The sequence below is a fragment of the Volvox carteri genome (genome assembly GCF_000143455.1).
Source record: "Volvox carteri f. nagariensis unplaced genomic scaffold VOLCAscaffold_22, whole genome shotgun sequence".
In the NCBI taxonomy this organism is placed as follows: domain Eukaryota; kingdom Viridiplantae; phylum Chlorophyta; class Chlorophyceae; order Chlamydomonadales; family Volvocaceae; genus Volvox; species Volvox carteri.
Window position 1 is genome coordinate 505,671 of NW_003307565.1, and position 16,285 is coordinate 521,955.

The 16,285-nt window shown below is 60.0% G+C and overlaps 1 protein-coding gene across 1 annotated transcript; it reads left to right on the forward strand.

Moving 5' to 3' along the window:
* Window positions 1-679: 679 nt before the first annotated feature.
* On the forward strand, window positions 680-6,613 carry VOLCADRAFT_81374 (uncharacterized protein; the record flags this gene model as incomplete). The annotated part of the gene is made up of 8 exons (XM_002951098.1): window positions 680-719; window positions 827-957; window positions 1,421-1,525; window positions 2,247-2,297; window positions 3,105-3,236; window positions 3,750-3,827; window positions 4,718-5,267; window positions 6,195-6,613. The coding sequence occupies 7 exons, from the start codon at window positions 680-682 to the stop codon at window positions 4,844-4,846; spliced, it is 666 nt and encodes a 221-aa protein (XP_002951144.1). The 3' UTR covers window positions 4,847-5,267; window positions 6,195-6,613.
* Between the last annotated feature and the right edge of the window lie 9,672 nt (window positions 6,614-16,285).

Genomic DNA, 16,285 nt, shown 5'->3' on the forward strand with positions numbered 1-16,285 from the left:
GACTGTCCGCGGGCTTCACCGTCATCCATGTTGGACGTGCAGGTGCAGCGCTGTGTACGACGACACCCTGCAAGCCCACGCTCCCCAAGTTATTCATCGAGGAGCGCCTAGTTGTAATTAATATCAGTTATAACTTTTCATCCTTTCTGTGCTTAATAAGCTCGCGTTGAAAATGACGCACCAATCTTCCAGCCCGGTCCATCGCGCCGCCGACAAGGCGACACACATAGCTACCAGTTTGCTTCCTGGAAAGGCTAACAATGTGGGGTTTGAAGGCTTCCATGTAAATTGGGTGATGGGCCATGGTCTGCACGGCGGTTGATTAATGCGTCCTTCCAAGCTTGACTTTAATCTCTACATCTGTACTAGGACTTCATACATGAGGGCAAGCATTGGCAACCGTTTGGTTCACAAATTGAGCTGCAAGGATGCAGCCCGTCTCCCTCCACATTCCTCTGAAGTCACGGCAACGGTCTGTACAACACCTCGGGAGCATATAGCTAAAAATCTCGCCAGCGCAATCAGGATCAAATAGAAGGACCCACATATTTTTATGTCAAGCTGCTGAAACTTTATTTAGTTGGTGCAACGAACTCGAGGCTTAGCACTAAAAATCCAAACGCCCTCCCTAACCGCTCGCAGTCTAGCAGTTCATTAAGCTACTTACACGACTGGAAAGATGTTGGAAGCATTGTTTGGAAAAAAGAAGACCCCCGCAGGTAGCTGTCGCAAGAGAGCTAGCGGAACGTGGCTTCCTTGTGCTGCTTTAAAGAAGGTTACGCTCTCGCCTGCTGACCTCTCAACATTCAATTTTTTTGCGTCGTAGAGATGCTTAGGGAGAACAAGCGGCAGCTTGATAAAGCCATCCGGGAGCTCGACCGCGAGCGAATGGGCTTACAACAGCAGGAAAAGAAAACTATCATGGAGATTAAAAAAATGGCCAAAGAAGGGCAGATGGTAAGCCCTGGGTACGAGGAGTACACCGGCCCGATGGGGCTTACTTCTATGTACGACCGTGTACGGGATGCATGCCGCATTTGCCTTTCCAGCACCCGCGTGACGCAGCAGGAATGGTGGATTGAGGCTAAGGTCAACGCGTCAAAAGCTGCCGCGCACGCAACGGGACGGGGACTGTTTTTGTAACCCCTCGCCTCAGCACGCTCAGCCAAAAACGCGCTACCCATACTCACAAACTGCCTCTCCTGCAATGGCGCAATGCAAAGACGTGTGGTTTCAATTTCAACGTCATGCCACATATATAGGACGCGATGTAATGTCAAGCTTTGCCCGACCACCAGCCCCCAGCAGGCCTCCGTGTCCAGCCCATGTCCCCCAACCTGGAGTTGGTCCTCAACCCAACGTTGCCCTCCTCACCTTCCCTGCCTGCCCCGCCGCCCTGCCCACTCCCTCACCTCATCAGGACGCGGTCAAAGTGATGGCGAAGTCCCTGGTTCGAAACCGCCACGCGGTGACCAAGATGTACGGTCTCAAATCGGAGCTGCAAGCGGTATCGCTGCGACTAGCGGTAAGATGGCAAAAGCCACCAGCTAACGCATCAACAGCAAGAGCACCAGAAAATCGGGGCCAGTAACAGCCGGAGCAGTAAGATGAACCAGCATTTGGAAATTTTTTAGGGAATAGGAACAAATTCAGGTGGCACGGTGGCCTCTCTCCATCCTCCATGAAGAGCCGTGGTGTAACTACCTGTGGGGATCTCTCGGGTCGAATGGAACCCTCTTCACAGCGCCACCTGCTGGGCACCACCTCCCCCCACACGCCTTGCTCGGATGTTGTCTCTGGGTCCCTCCCCGGCCCTCCCCCGCCCTCACCCACGGGTCCTTGTCTTATCCTACAGCTATCCGTTTACCTCTTCAGTACGTACTTCAGTCGTCAGTCGGGGTTCGTCTTACCCCCCTCCCCCCCCGCTTCCCTTTCTCGTTATCGACTTTTCTTATGGCTTCTATGGCGTCTTTTTTATTATGGTCTATGGCCTCTTTGTCATCATGGTCTATAGTCTCTCCAAATTGAAGTTCCCTTCCCCTCCCGAATGACGACGGTCGTCTTCCGGTCCCTCATGGGATCTTCCTCCCATGGCCTCCCTTTCGCTTCCCCCTCCCTTCTTCTCCGCAAACTCCACGCATCCTCTCCCCCCTCCCCCCTTTTCTACGTCTGGTACACTCTTGCCCTGGCAGCAGCTTCACTCGTTTGTGGTTCGTCTTTCCCCCTCCCCCTTTCCTCGCACGCAGACCCTGAAGTCCACCCAGGCGATGGCGGATGCGATGCGTGGGGCGACCAAGGTACGTCTTTCTTGCCATCCGCGCAGGGGTCAGGTCACCCTTCCTGGGGTTGACCCACGAACCTGGCTCCACCCATTAGCTGGCCAAGACTAAGGATGGTCCGCCAAGGCTCGCCTCCGTGTACATGTAGCCCGTTACCTGTGACATGTTCTCAATTTAGGGGGTCACAAAGTCGTCACAACAAAGCCCGAGGGGGAACCCCGCGGCAGTTCATAGTTGCCGCTAATGTGGCGCGAGCCGGCCGGGGTTGCCTGGCTTAGCTCATTAAGAGGCGAGTTGGCGAGCCGGAGTTGGCGGTCGTGGGTATAGGCCACCAAGAAAGGCTCTGTAAGGGGGGAGGCGGCGGCCGGAGCGGAGCAGCACAAGCTGGGCTGGGACCATTAGGGACAGGGACAGGGGGGAGCGGTGTGTGTGTATGTATGTATGTTTGTATGTATGTATGTATGTTTGTTTGTATGTATGTATGTATGTATGTATGTATGTATGTATGTATGTATGTATGTATGTATGTATGTATGTATAGAACCCCAACCGAAGGAACGAGGGCGCGACGAAGCCACGATTTACCGCCTGATGCCCTCTTCAGTCATGGAGGAGGGCAGGGCACCCAGATCTGCGTGTTGTCAATGAACTACAATGAGCCGCGGGGCCAACTGCCGGGGGAAACTGACGGGGGGAGGGAAATGGCACGCGAATGCAACTTTATTTCCGTGCCCCTGTGTGTGTATGTATGTGTGTGTCTTTGTGGCGCTGTGTGTGTTTCTGTGTGTCTCTCTGCCGCCGCTGCCCCACATCATGCCCCTGCAGGCCATGCGCGCCATGAACCGGCGCCTCAACCTGCCCAACCTACAAACCATCATGCGGGAGTTCGAGCGACAGAACGAGCGCATGGAGATGACCAGTGAAATGATGGGGGATGCGGTGGACGATGCGCTCCAGGTAGGATGGGGAGGGGAAGAGGGAGGGGGAGGGGGGGGCAGTTTCCAGATTTGTTGCGCTCCTCTATCTAGATCTACCGGGTGTTATCTGCCTGCTGCGGCGGCTGTTGCTGCAGCGGCTGTTGCTGCAGCGGCTGTTGCTGCAGCGGCTGTTGCTGCAGCGGCTGTTGCTGCAGCGGCTGTTGCTGCAGCGGCTGCGATTTTGGAAGCTTTGTTGAACTTGCGTTGATCGGTTTGGGTTTGTAGGCTCGTTCTTTGCTGCATGCCTCCGGAGTGGGGTAGTGGATCAGCCTGGGGTTATGGTGACGCTTTTGGACTGTGTAATGTCTTGTATGTCTTGGCGCCTGGAGATAATGCCTATAAGAAATGGGTGCGGCATTGTTGCAAACGCCACACGGCCACGTCGATCATCTATTTTTAGAGCCCAATCACCCCGTGTGCAGTAGTACTGAACTATGCTGTGTGGCCTCGCCCTCGTGTGCCGTGCGGTGCCGTACTACGTCATGCCGTACAGGACGAAGGCGAGGAGGAGGAGACGGACAACCTTGTTAATCAGGTCCTTGACGAGATCGGCATCAGCAACATGACTGAGGTGCGTCAAGGCGAAAAAAACAAAACCGTTTTGGAGGCGATGAACGTTGCTGCTGTTTGCTGTGTGGCAATTTGGCAAAACCGCATCCACTCGCTCGAGCGGTTAATCTACGCGAACATAACTCCTTCACAACTCCTCCGCAGCTATGTTCAACATTGTCTCCCCTTGTCGGTCTCCCCCAAGAGCCCCAGAGGCACCATTTCCCTCCTAATGTTTTGGATTTTTGCTGCATGCTATTTGCCGCATGTGATTTCCTCCCTCTCACTCCCCTCTCTCTCTCTCTCTCTTCCCCTCGTGCCGCATGTGATTTCCTCCCTCTCACTCCCCTCTCTCTCTCTCTCTCTCTCTCCCCCCTCGTGCCGCATGTGATTTCCCCCCCTCTCACTCCCCCCCCTCTCTCTCTCTTCCCCTCGTGCCGCATGTGATTTCCCCCCTCTCACTCCCCTCTCTCTCTCTCTCTCTTCCCCTCGTGCCGCATGTGATTTCCCCCCTCTCACTCCCCTCTCTCTCTCTCTCTTCCCCTCGTGCCGCATGTGATTTCCCCCCTCTCACTCCCCTCTCTCTCTCTCTCTCTTCCCCTCGTGCCGCATGTGATTTCCCCCCTCTCACTCCCCTCTCTCTCTCTCTCTTCCCCTCGTGCCGCATGTGATTTCCCCCCTCTCACTCCCCTCTCTCTCTCTCTTCCCCTCGTGCCGCATGTGATTTCCTCCCTCTCACTCCCCTCTCTCTCTCTCTTCCCCTCGTGCCGCATGTGATTTCCCCCCTCTCACTCCCCTCTCTCTCTCTCTCTTCCCCTCGTGCCGCATGTGATTTCCCCCTCTCTCATTCCTTTCTCTCTCTCTCACTCACACACACACACACACTCTTTCTCTCTCCCCTTTTTGCGTCAGTTGGCGGCGGCGCCGGGGACACGCATTGCCGAGAAGCCTCAGGCCGCACCGGCCGTGGCGGAGGCGGAGGGCGGGGCGGGGCTTGATGAAGATCTGCAAGCGCGACTTGATAACCTGCGCAAGTCCTAGGGATCCTAGGGGGTCTTAGGGGGGGTCCTAGGGGTTCCTAGGGGTCGACGGGGGTGACCTTATCCTTAGGTGTGTGCCGCGGCGCTACGAGCTACGTCAGTCAGGCCGCACTTGTCCCCAGCTGCGTAAACCGGTGAGTGACTGCTGCACCGAAAGCTGCCAGTCCCGCAGTCAGCCGACGCAGCCAGCTGAAGGGGCGCAGTGGTCGACCAACCCACCGTGTAGCTGATGCTGTCCCGGTCTGGCACACGGTTCTTCTGATATGTGGTGTATCGCGGCGTGGGTTTGGCAAGTTGGGAGGATTTATGTGGAGGGATGGAATGTGGCGGGTTGGCTGGCGCTGAGGCTGCCGCGATTGGTTGGTTGGTTAGTTGGTTGGTTGGTTGGTTGGTGTTATGGGCACGGCAGTGAAGCAGGATTGGTGTGTGGGCCAAGCGGAGGCGTGTTGAACGGCGTAAGTTTTTACTTACATCATACAGGTGTACATTGTCATCATCATCACCGTCATTAGCACAGCAAACAGCAAGCAGTGGCAAGCAGCGACAAGCAGCAGCATAGGCACACCAAGAAGACTGGGGTGTCGACGGCTATGGGTGTTGGGGTGCGTGCAGGATGACTGCCATGCAGATTCCCGTGTGTGTATGATGTGTGGGACAGGGGGGACATATCTTCACCCGGGACCGCACCCGTGTGTATGTGTGTGTGCGTATGTATGCGTGTGTGCGTACGTGTGTGTTCTTGTAATGTGCCACGGCAGGTCAACATCACAATCAATGCGGAGGAGGTTGAAGCGGGGGGGGAGAGTGTAGGTAGTATTGGCACGAGACGAAAACGGGCCGCTGGGAGGTATACGATGCCAGAGGGCCCCAAAGCATCAATGTCCAGCCAGCCCTGGGCATCCAGGTTTGCTGTTGATGTTTTTGAATTTACTCAGTCAAGACAAGACACAACACGACACGACATGACAAGAGGCCGCGCGAAGGCCAGGGCATCAGGTTCGCAGCTGTGCCGTGTGGGAACAGGGTTACGGCAATAATGGTCGTGACTCAAGGGGAAGTCGTAAGACACTGAGGCCGTGATGGAAAGAGGAGGTTAGGCGGTCGTCCGGGCAAAGGCAAGCCTGTGGGTCGCGGCTCGGGCAGTCGGGAAAAAAATTAATTCCCGCCCGGGGCCTCCCTCCCGCCCGGGGGAGATGTGGATGTGCTCACGGCTGTGAAAAGGGGTTTAGGGCTTTAGGGTTTCGGGACGATGAAACCTGCTGGAACCGGGAGAATTGAAGAAAACGACGATGATGAAGAACCGGGAGAATCGCCTCATTTACGGGCATGCGATGGTGGTGTGTGACCGTGTGCCGGGCCAGTTAAAGCGGGTAATGACGACGTCGCTTGGCGCATGGACTGTTTCATCATCATCATCAGCAGCAGCATCTCCGGCAGAATAGTTACCTGTCAGTTTTGCATTAGCTAAAGGTTGACCACGGTTTGACTGGAGTGAAGGATTTTCTTACCGCGAACGAGGATGAAGGGTGTTTTGTTTGATCAGAGGCTTGATACACACCGACCTGACCCGTTACATGAGCACCGTTGCAAGATCTGCAGGGGCTGCGCGGTAGTTAAGTGGCTTTTTACTGGACAGTGCTGGTAAGCGACATTGACAGTTGCGTCTCGTGTGTGTGTGTGTGTGTGTTTCGTAATGCTGGTTTGTGTGTTTTGGACGAGACATCATCGGCCGCTGTTCATGTTTCCGGTCGGGTAAGAAGGAACACAGTTCACCTCGCCGTGGAGTATATTCCATTCCCATTTCAATGCAAGCGGATGACGCTCGCATCACGGTGATTCCTATTTAAACCATCCAGCCTGTCAGGGCTGGAACCGACCGAACAGGTTCTTTCCTACCTTACACATGCAAACTGCGAACTCCTAAGATGTGACGCCGTGTCAATGGTTAAAGCGGTATACGGCGTTGTGATGAGCGGATTTACGTAAGAGAAGGCGTTCACAGTACCGGTCCTGAACATTTAGGTTCCTTCTACAGCTTCACTGTGCAGACCATCATTACCTGCTTCACATATATTTTCGCTCCGAGAAAAGTACGCAGCTGATAATGTCATGGCTGTCCTAGTGAATTGGATTTCTGCTTTCCAGGGCCCCCAACAGCACAGTATATAATCGAATCATGAGAAAAAGTATAAGCTGCAGTTTGAGGTTGAATTTGTGATATATTGTACTACGTACGGCGTATCATATTCTGATGACGAGAATTGTACAAACTTGCAATTGGTGTGCAATTACCGTTGTTTTCAGTTGTATGCTTTTGTCCCTTAGATCCTAGCTATCCAATGTACGGTGGCGGATGCCAACGCGATGCTGAAGTTACCATAGGCGCGCAGGCGTAAAAAACGTATAGCGCGGCCGTGGTCGCTCATCCGTGGCTGCTTATGCTCACAAACATGATTAACCAGCCCTTCTTGGTGCAGAGCCTAGCGCAGGTAGCGAACGATTGCGGTCGGAAGTAGGAAGGCGCGCTCCTGATATGATCCCGCGACGCAGTGCCTGAAAATGTTTACAATCTGTTTGGCATTATGGATTTTCGGGAAGCTGTAAGACTCTCCAAGGCCGGCGTGTTGACTTTAGGCAATGGAGCGCTCTGCGCTTGCGAATCCGACACGACGGCAAGCCTCAGGAGCAGACACAGCCCTATCGAATGCTGTCACCAGCGTTACTGTTTCCCAGCAAGAGTCGGAGGGCCAGGCGTCGGAGCCGGCAGCGGGCAGCACAGGAGAGCCTCCCAGTCCGGTAGGATGTTTCCCGAAGAAAACCTGTATCCTTAATCATTATGTCGTGGAATTAAGTTGCCAGGGCAATTAGCTGCTTTGCCGACGTGCTGTCTTTGCCGTTCTGCTCCACAGCGCGCAGCCCGGAGCCAAGTGTCAACGGCGGTATCATTCGAAGGTGCACGTGCTGCGGGATCGGCGGTTCAGCCGGAACGATCCGTTGACGAGGACAGCGCGCTGTCAGCCGCGGAGCCTGACGGTAAGCCTATGCGCGGGATTTGGGTTTTACGACGTGTTGTTCCAAGCTGAACAATTTGCGCCAACCTGATCGCGACACACCGAGAAAAATCGTAAGCCCGCCCGTTATCTCGTCTTTTATTCAGCCAGCACGCTTCCTTCCTTTTTACACAGGTCCTGTCCGGTCAAACCGTCCTCAGCAGGGCTCCCGGCCCGCCAATAGCCTCATTTCCACGGCGGTCCATCCTGCAATCCGTAACGTAAACAACAGCAGCAAGCTGCCGCCGCCGCCACAGCAACATTACCCTAATAATAAGCAGCATCAACTGCAAACCCACCAGCAAGCGTTTCTGCAACAGCAAGTACAGCAACAACAGCAACACGCACACCATCACCAGCAACTCCAGCAGCAGCAACAGCAGCAGCGCCACGCAGCGCCGGCGGCAGCAGACCAGACGCCTTATGGTCGCGGCGCAGGACCAACAGCCGAACATTACGCGTCTTCGCCGGAGGTACAGCGACCCCACAGCATCACCTCCCAGGCCGCGGAAACACGAGGAGAAGGCCACGGCCACTGTCATGGTCACGCCGGGCGTAGTGAGGCAGAGCAGGAAGGCGCGGTTGTGGGTCACGGCATACGAGGTCACCCAACGCGGTCAAACATACGCGGCGCGACGCCGGCGTCGGTGTATGGACAGATCCAGGCGCCCGGAAGAGCCCCCGGACCACCCTCCCCGCGGAAAGCCCACCAGCATAGCCTTCAGGTACGGTACCGATGAGAGACAAGGTAATCATTTTTTGGGACCTGAGCAACCTGAGCGAAATGAATGGAAAAGGAGTCAGTTCAAAGGATGTCACGTCTGTTCGGTAGCTTTGAGAATTGGCTCTGACAATTATGGCGCGTGTGTGGTGGTGGTGGTGGTGGTGGTGATAGTGGTGGTGGTGGTGGTGGTGATAGTGGTGGTGGTGGTGGTGATAGTGGTGGTGGTGATGGTGGTGGTGGTGGTGATGGTGGTGGTGGTGGTGGTAGGAAGTGAGGGGGCCCTCCCTTCTTGTCCATCTGGTGCGTGCGGGGGGAACGACGAACCACGAGCGAGTGAAGCTGATGGCAAGGAAAGACTGATGCGCCAGAAGTAAAGAAGGCATGCGGGGGGGGGGGAGGGCCGGAGAACAGGAAGTTGTGCGAAAAGCAGGGATGGCGTGCCCGCTCGGCGAGAGACATGACTATCTGCGGTTACCAATGCCTGGATGTATGCCATTTCGTTTTCCAACCCTTCTGGATTGGCAGCCGCCTTTTTGCAAGCAGCCTAGGCAGGAAAGGGGCGCCGGCATGTGTGTGTGTCTGAGTGTGTGTGTCTGTGTGTGTGTGTGTCTGTGTGTGTGTGTGTGTGTGTACTTGCAAATCCTTGCAAAGTGCTGTCAGCTGCCAAGCCCCATGTGCAATGCGCGTCCAACGCGCAAGATGACGTGATGGAGGGAAGCATTCAGCGATGTCGGATTTCGATGCCAATTTTCATGCTGCATGCAGTGGGCAAGTACCGTTGGCGGAGGCGGCTCGGTGGCAGAAGGCATGTACCCCGCAACGGCCGCCGCCGCCGCTGCAGCTGCATTGCTGGGCAACGGGCTGGTCGGCGGCTGGGGGCTTGTGCAGGGCTTGGGCCGCGGCGCGACAAGTATCGCCGCCACTGGCCACAGGCCACCGCCCCTCCCCCACTCCCTGCTGGCCGCCTCTCCATTCAACCTCGCGGCGCTTGGCCAGCTACAGCTCCATGCAGCAAGCCACATGCAGCAGCAAGCAGCAGCTGCGGCGGCGGCGGCGGCAGCCGCTTCGGCTGGCACGGGGCCGGGCTTGGGCGGCGCCGCAGCACCTGGCGGGGGGCTGCTATGGCAACCGTCTGAACAGGCGGAAAGTGTTGCTGGAGAGCTCTCACAGCCGCCCCTGGCGGCGGCGGCGGCGGTACTGCAAGCGGCCGAACCAGCGTCCCCGACGCAGCCAGGCCATAATCAGCTGCTGTCGCCGCCACCACCACCACAGCAGCAGCAGCAGGCTCTCCTCCACCAAGTTGGCCCGGCCCCAGCTTCAGCTCCGTGGGTTAGCGGCCCAGCTGGGGCCGGAATGCAGGACGACGGCGACGGCGACGTGCACGGCGCTGGTCACGGCAGTGACACAGGGGCAGGCGCGGGCATCACTGCTCCTGCAGGCCTTGGGACCCATGGCCAGCAAGCGGCCGCACTTCCCTCCTCACCGGACGGTGTCGTGAGCCGCCACGCCAGGACCCGCCGCGGCAGGTCGTCGTACAGTATGTCGGGCGCATTGCTGGGGCCGGTGTACGGCGGAGGGCAGCATGGGGTCCACCCGTTTGCACTGGCGGATATGCACGGGCTCCAGGGATTGCTCATGAGCGCGTCCATGACTGCGGCCGCGGCCGCAGCGGCGGCGGCAGGCGGCGCCGGCGCCGGCGGACTCGCAGACGATCAAGGAGGAGCAATCATGGCGACACCATCCGGGCTAGGGCGGGGAAAGTCTGAGCAGCAGCAGCCGCTGCCGCAGCAGCAGCACACCCAAGGCTCGTCCCATGTTGGATCCGGAGTCCAGCACCCCCAAGCGCACCCGCACCAGCGCTCCATGGCCGCTGCTGCGGCGGCGGCGGCGGCGGCGGCGGCGCATGCAAGCAGTGGCCTACAGGTGCTGCCGCCGCCGCAGTATCACCATCACTACCACCATCGCCAAGCACAAGAGCATACTGGAGATCCGCAAAGCCAGCAACAGCAGCAGCAGCAACAGCCGCAAGCGCTGTTGTTCCCGGGGCGGGGGCATGGTCAGAGCGAGGGGGCAGGTGGCGCACCCGCCGCGGCCACCAATGCGCCTGCTGGCGGATCGGCCGCCATTGACGCCGCCGCAGCGGCAGCGCTGCATGGCTTGCAGGTTGCTGCAGAGCCTGTCGCGACAGCCACCGCCACCTCCGCATGCGGTGGTGGGAATGGGACTGTCGTAGATGGCGGCGTCGCCGCCGCCGCCGCCGGGCCGCCGCCTGGTTTCGGAGCTGGAGGTCCCCGACCCGCCATGCAATTGTACGTGCCGGTCATGGTTCCGCTAGAGCTTGTGAGTGCACAGATGGCCATAAACCAGGCTGCAGCGGCAGCGGCTGTGGCCGCGGGTGCCGTAGCCCAAGCGGCGTCGCCCGTTGATGGTGCCGGAGGCGCGATGCCTGCTGCCGCTCTTGGCGGTGGGGGCGAGAAGGGTGTTGCTGGTGGTGGCGGCGGTGGTGGGAGCCCTGGCGGCGACAGCAGGGACTCTCCGATGGGCGCCGCTGATGTAGCCGCAGCAGCAGCCCACTCTACTCAGGCCCTCGACACGTCCTCGCGTCACTTATCCGAATCCGGGCATGAGTCCGCACATCAAAACGGTTTGTCAGCGGGAGCTCGCAGCGCTGGCGGCGCCAGTGCGGGCGGCGGCAGCGGCGGTGGTGACATGGGCGGCGGTAGGAGCCTGGCCGTGCCCTGCGCAGCAGCGTCAGTGGCGCGCTGCGGCGGTGGCGGCGGCAGCGGGGCCCACGCAGGCGGCGGCGGTGCCGGTGCGGCTGTCAACGCCACTGCTGCCAACGGCCATGGCCATGGTCGGTGTGCTGCAGGGGATGCACGCGGCCTGGGTCTTGGTAGTGGAGGCCGTGTGTGTACGGCGGCAACCGCTGCCGCCGCTGGGGCGCAGCACAGCGCAGGGAGCAACCCCGGGGCCGGCGGCTCGGGTGGCGAAGGCGCAGGCAGCCCTGAGGCGGAAGGTACTTTGAGACGTGCCGCTGCTGCGGCCGCGCCGGCGGCGTCTGCTGCTGAAACTGTCATGGCGTCGGTAGCCCCGATGGGGGCGCTTCTTGGCGCTGGCGTACCACTGGGGAACGCCGCGGACGCAGACCACCCCGGCAACGGCGCGGACGCCGCCGCCCCTGCAGGTGGCGGCGGCGGACCCGCGGCCGCTGGCGCCGCCGCCGCCGCCGCTGCATCTGTGGGTGCAGGCGCTGGCTTCGTCGGCATGGGTTTCGGGGCCGGAAATCTTAACGAGCATAACAATAACCATCACCACAACAACAATCTGGCGATTAACGCGCACAGTAACGCATACGGCGCGGGTCCGTCGATGACGCAGACAGCAGATTACCGCTCGCACTTGCAGGTCGCGCTGAGTTTGCTGTTGCAGGCCACGTCCGCGGCGTACAACAGCCAGCGGCAGAGCGGCGTCGCTGGCGCGAATGAAGGGTCGGGGATTTTTGCCGCGGCGGTACAGCAAGCGTCAGCCAGCAACGCCGTCGGGCAGGAGATGAGCGAGGGCATGGGCGGGAGTGGCGCTGGCGACGGCGGCGTGGGGGGAGCGGTTGTCAGTGGGAATGCCGGCGGCGGGGGCGGTGGGCTTGATGGCAGCGGGAGCGGTGCGGGACGGGCTGCTGGCGGCGGCAAAGCCAACGGGGCTGCTACTCTTCATGACGGGGGTGGTGGTGGTGGTGGCGGCGGCGCTGCGTTGGCGGCAGCGGCGCACTCGATGCATGGTGCAGCCATCGGTCCCGCAGCGGCGGCGGCGGAGCCAATGGATACGGAGGGGCAGGTTGTGGACCAGGCGACGGCGGCAAGTCGCGGCCTACACACAAGCCCAGGTGCCGTGGCGGCAGCGGCGTTGCGGGATGTTGTTGCTGACGATGGCGGCGGTGGCGGCCGCGGCCGCGATGCTGGCGGCAGCGGCGGCAGCCCGGAGGCCTACCAGGCGCCACAATGGTCGACGCAGCGCGGCGGCGGTGGCGGATGCGGCGGCGGCGCAAGGTCAGCCATGCACGGAAGCTCGGGAGCTGCTGCCCTTGCCGCCGGCCGTGGCAGCAACCTAAACAACGGCGCCGCTGGCGGCGGGGCCCCTCATGGCCACCCTGGAATGCATCATAGCCAGGTAGCGCACCACCATCACAACCACCACGCGCAAGGGCTCCTGCTGGGACCTGCAGGGTATCATCACCACCACCACCGGGGAAGCAGCGCCGCCGCCGGCAGCGGCTTCGGCAAGGTGGGGCCACGGGGCGAGGGAGCCGGCTGCAGTCCCGGGGTGGCGCAGCTGGAAGGGGCGCTACTGATGGGCGGCAATGGCGCCGGGACCGCCGCCGTTGTTGCCGGCGCCAGCGTCGGCAGCGCTGGCGGCGCAGCCGGCGGCGACGGCGAGCAGGCGGATAACAACTCGGCGCTTCAGATGGATGCGGAGGCGGGGCACCCCGCGGCATCTGTGCATGCGACGGTGATTGCGGAGGAGAGTGATGCGTCGGAGGAAGGTGGCGGCGGTGGGGGGGATGACAGCGGGTCCATGGAGGTGCCGCCGGCGGCCGCGGCGCGGGGCCTCGACGGCGGCGGCGGTGCTGGCGGCGGCGCCGCCGGGGGCCTTGTCGGTGGCGTTGGCAGCAGCAAGGCAGCGGCAGCGGCGGGACTGGGCGAGATGGTCAGCCAGCGATTCGACGGTTCCAGGTGCAGAAAGGGGGGGGAAAGGGGGGGGGGGGAGAAATGCAGCTGGCCAAAGGTGCAAACGTTTGGAGCTGCGTCTATCGCATAGCCTGTGGCTTTAATCACTCTGCCGCGCCCCTCCCTTTTTTGGCAGACTGCAGAACCCCCCGTGATGTCTCTTCCCCAATAATTATATACATTATTTGTAACTTCCCAGATCTTACTGCTCCAATTCGTTTGCTAGCTCAATACCTGAGTTCAACCACACGTGTATCTATTTATCTTGAACCTTTTGAATGCAATTGTTCCTGGCGCGCGTCGCGTGATGGCGTGATGGCTTGGGCAAAATGAATTAGTGTTTGTTTGCCATCGTTTGTTTGTGATGAAGGGAAGGTGAGGTGCTCACCTCACCGTGCCGTACCATGCCGTACAGGTCCCGCTCCAGGGAGGGTCAGGCCTCGAAGCCGCCGCATGAGCACCAGCTCCTGATGCTCCAGGGGCCTCCAGCGACGGGGGCCGGGCTGGGTGAGGTTGCCAGCCACCGCGCAGAGACGCGCAGTCCCGCGCGCCACGATGGTGCGTTTGAATGGTGGTTATGCGGTGTGGGGATGTGTGGGTTGGGGTTGGGGTTGGGGTTGGGGGGTTGAGGGCGGATTCTGAGGGTGACCCCAAATTGAAAGGTACGAAATATTTTAAGAACCCCACACATACATACACACATAAACACAGCCACAGCTGACAGCTTCAAGTCACAACCGCCATCATCATCATCACCATCACCATCACCATCACCATCTAAGAACTGCGATCAACACTACTACTTACATCGTGGTCGGTGGCGCCAATCAACAACACACGAGCACAACAACAAGCACATTACATGGTGGTGGTGGGACCTCTTCACCTGAAGAAAGCCCGGGACTGGGTCATGTAGGGCGTATAGGTCGAGCGAGCCGAAGGTACATCAGACCAGCTAACAAAAATGTTCGACAAAGAAGGGAAAATAAACAGGAAAAGGGAAAATGGACAGGAGCACTGCCGTACCTCTGTCTGGGAAACTTCTGGGACACCGCAAGCTGTGACATCTCTCATCGGTCCCAGCTCAAAACCCGCCGACTTCTGCTCTGTCCATGCCGCTGCAGTTTGTGTGCACGCATGCCTGTGTGCTAATCCTAGCCCCTTGATGCCCTGCCCCCAAACTTCTGCTCCCGACCTTTCATTTCTACCCTTACTTTATATCTATGTCCTATGCTCGTATTCACTGGTTGTCTTGCGCCCTTGTCCTGTGCCCGTGTTTACTGGTTTTTTCATTCTTAGGCGGTGTTCCCGACCCGCGCGACTCGAGCATGGGCATGGCCGCCGGGCCTTCCCATGACGGCACTGACAGCGACAGCAACGGAACCACCACCAGCGACACCGTGGATATGGCCGAGGACGACAGTCGCATGGGTTCGGCTTCGGAGCATGGCGATTCGGGTGTGGGCGCAGACCCACGGGACATGATGCAAACGGATGAGAATTTGTTGCCTTTGGACGAGCATGGTGGCGAGACCGCGGGCGCGATGGGCGTCAATGGATGTGAAGAGGTAGAGGAGCGTGGTGATGATAATGACAACGCCGGCAGCGCTGACGTAGGCAACGATGATGATGACGACGGCGGCTGTGACGGCGGCGGCGGCGGCGGGTGCGACAACACGGATGCCATTGGCGGCGACCCTGACGGCGACGGCGGTGCACGCATGAGCGTCGGGCCAGCGGCGGCGCTGCTGGGCATGCTTGGCGGCGGCGGCGGCGGCGCCAGCACCGGTCATATGGGCCCTGCGGCAGCAAACAGCAACGAAAAGTGTTCTCCAGCTGACAAGGTACGGCAGTAACGCCCGTTGTCGGGGGCGGCGCGGTGCGACGCGGCGTGTTGTGCATTTGTAATAAGAGGCCTGAGGTTTAGGGTTTTTAATAGTATGAGCCTATCTGGCAGGAGCCTATCTGCGCTCAACTGCCTGCTGCTACCATTTTTGAGCACATGCAGATGAACTGGCATCGCCGGGATCCTTTTATTTGCTGCCAGTGGTGTTGGATGTGGAGCCTGGAGCTCGGAACACGCGCTCCCTTTTATGGTGACGCGAGCGCTGTGGCAGATGCGCGTTTATCGATTTCTCCTAACATGTGCAGTCCACACAGACCACAGGCAAAGCACTACATGCGCATGAACATTTCGCCTGACCTTTCTCCAATGGATTACGCAACCTCGCAGGCTGCTAGCCGCCATCCGAACTCCAACTCGCCAGATGACATGCGCCACCACCATGCACACCAGCACGCCGCAGCCCACCATAACCTCCACCACCCGGCGCTTTCAAAAGAGGTCGCGGGTGGAAACGGCGGCGGCGGTAGCGGTAGCGGCGGCGGCGGCGGTGTCGTACGCGCCTCCGCCAGCGGCACCGCCCGCAACACCGTCCACCAGCAGACGCTGCATCACCATCACCATACCTCCGCCGCGGCAGCGGCGGCGGCGGCGACACTGTACGGCGCGTCCGCTTCCGCAGCGCTGGCAGCCGTGGTCGACGGCGGCGACGACGCTGATGCGGATAACCGATGCGGCTTGGCTGCCGTCGTTGGCCCGGCGGCTAGTGGCGCCCTCGGCGGTGGCGGCGGGACCGCCGCAGCTACCGGCAACGGCGCCGCCGCTGCGGCGGCGCAGGTGCTGCACGACCGGGGCAGTCCTGCACTGCAGCTGCCTGAGCTACAAGCCGCCAACAGCATCGCCATGGGCTCGATACGGCATGACCACGGCGCTCCTCGTAGGTCGGGACTTCTCGGCGATGAGGAGTCTGGTGGCCGACGGGCCGTTGGAATGCAGCCGCAGTCGTACCTGCACGCGCTGAGAGATGACTGGCGGCCGGCCGCCGCCGCTGCAGCGGCCGCGGTCGCGGCGGCGACGGCGGCTGTTCCTGGCATCGGCCCGG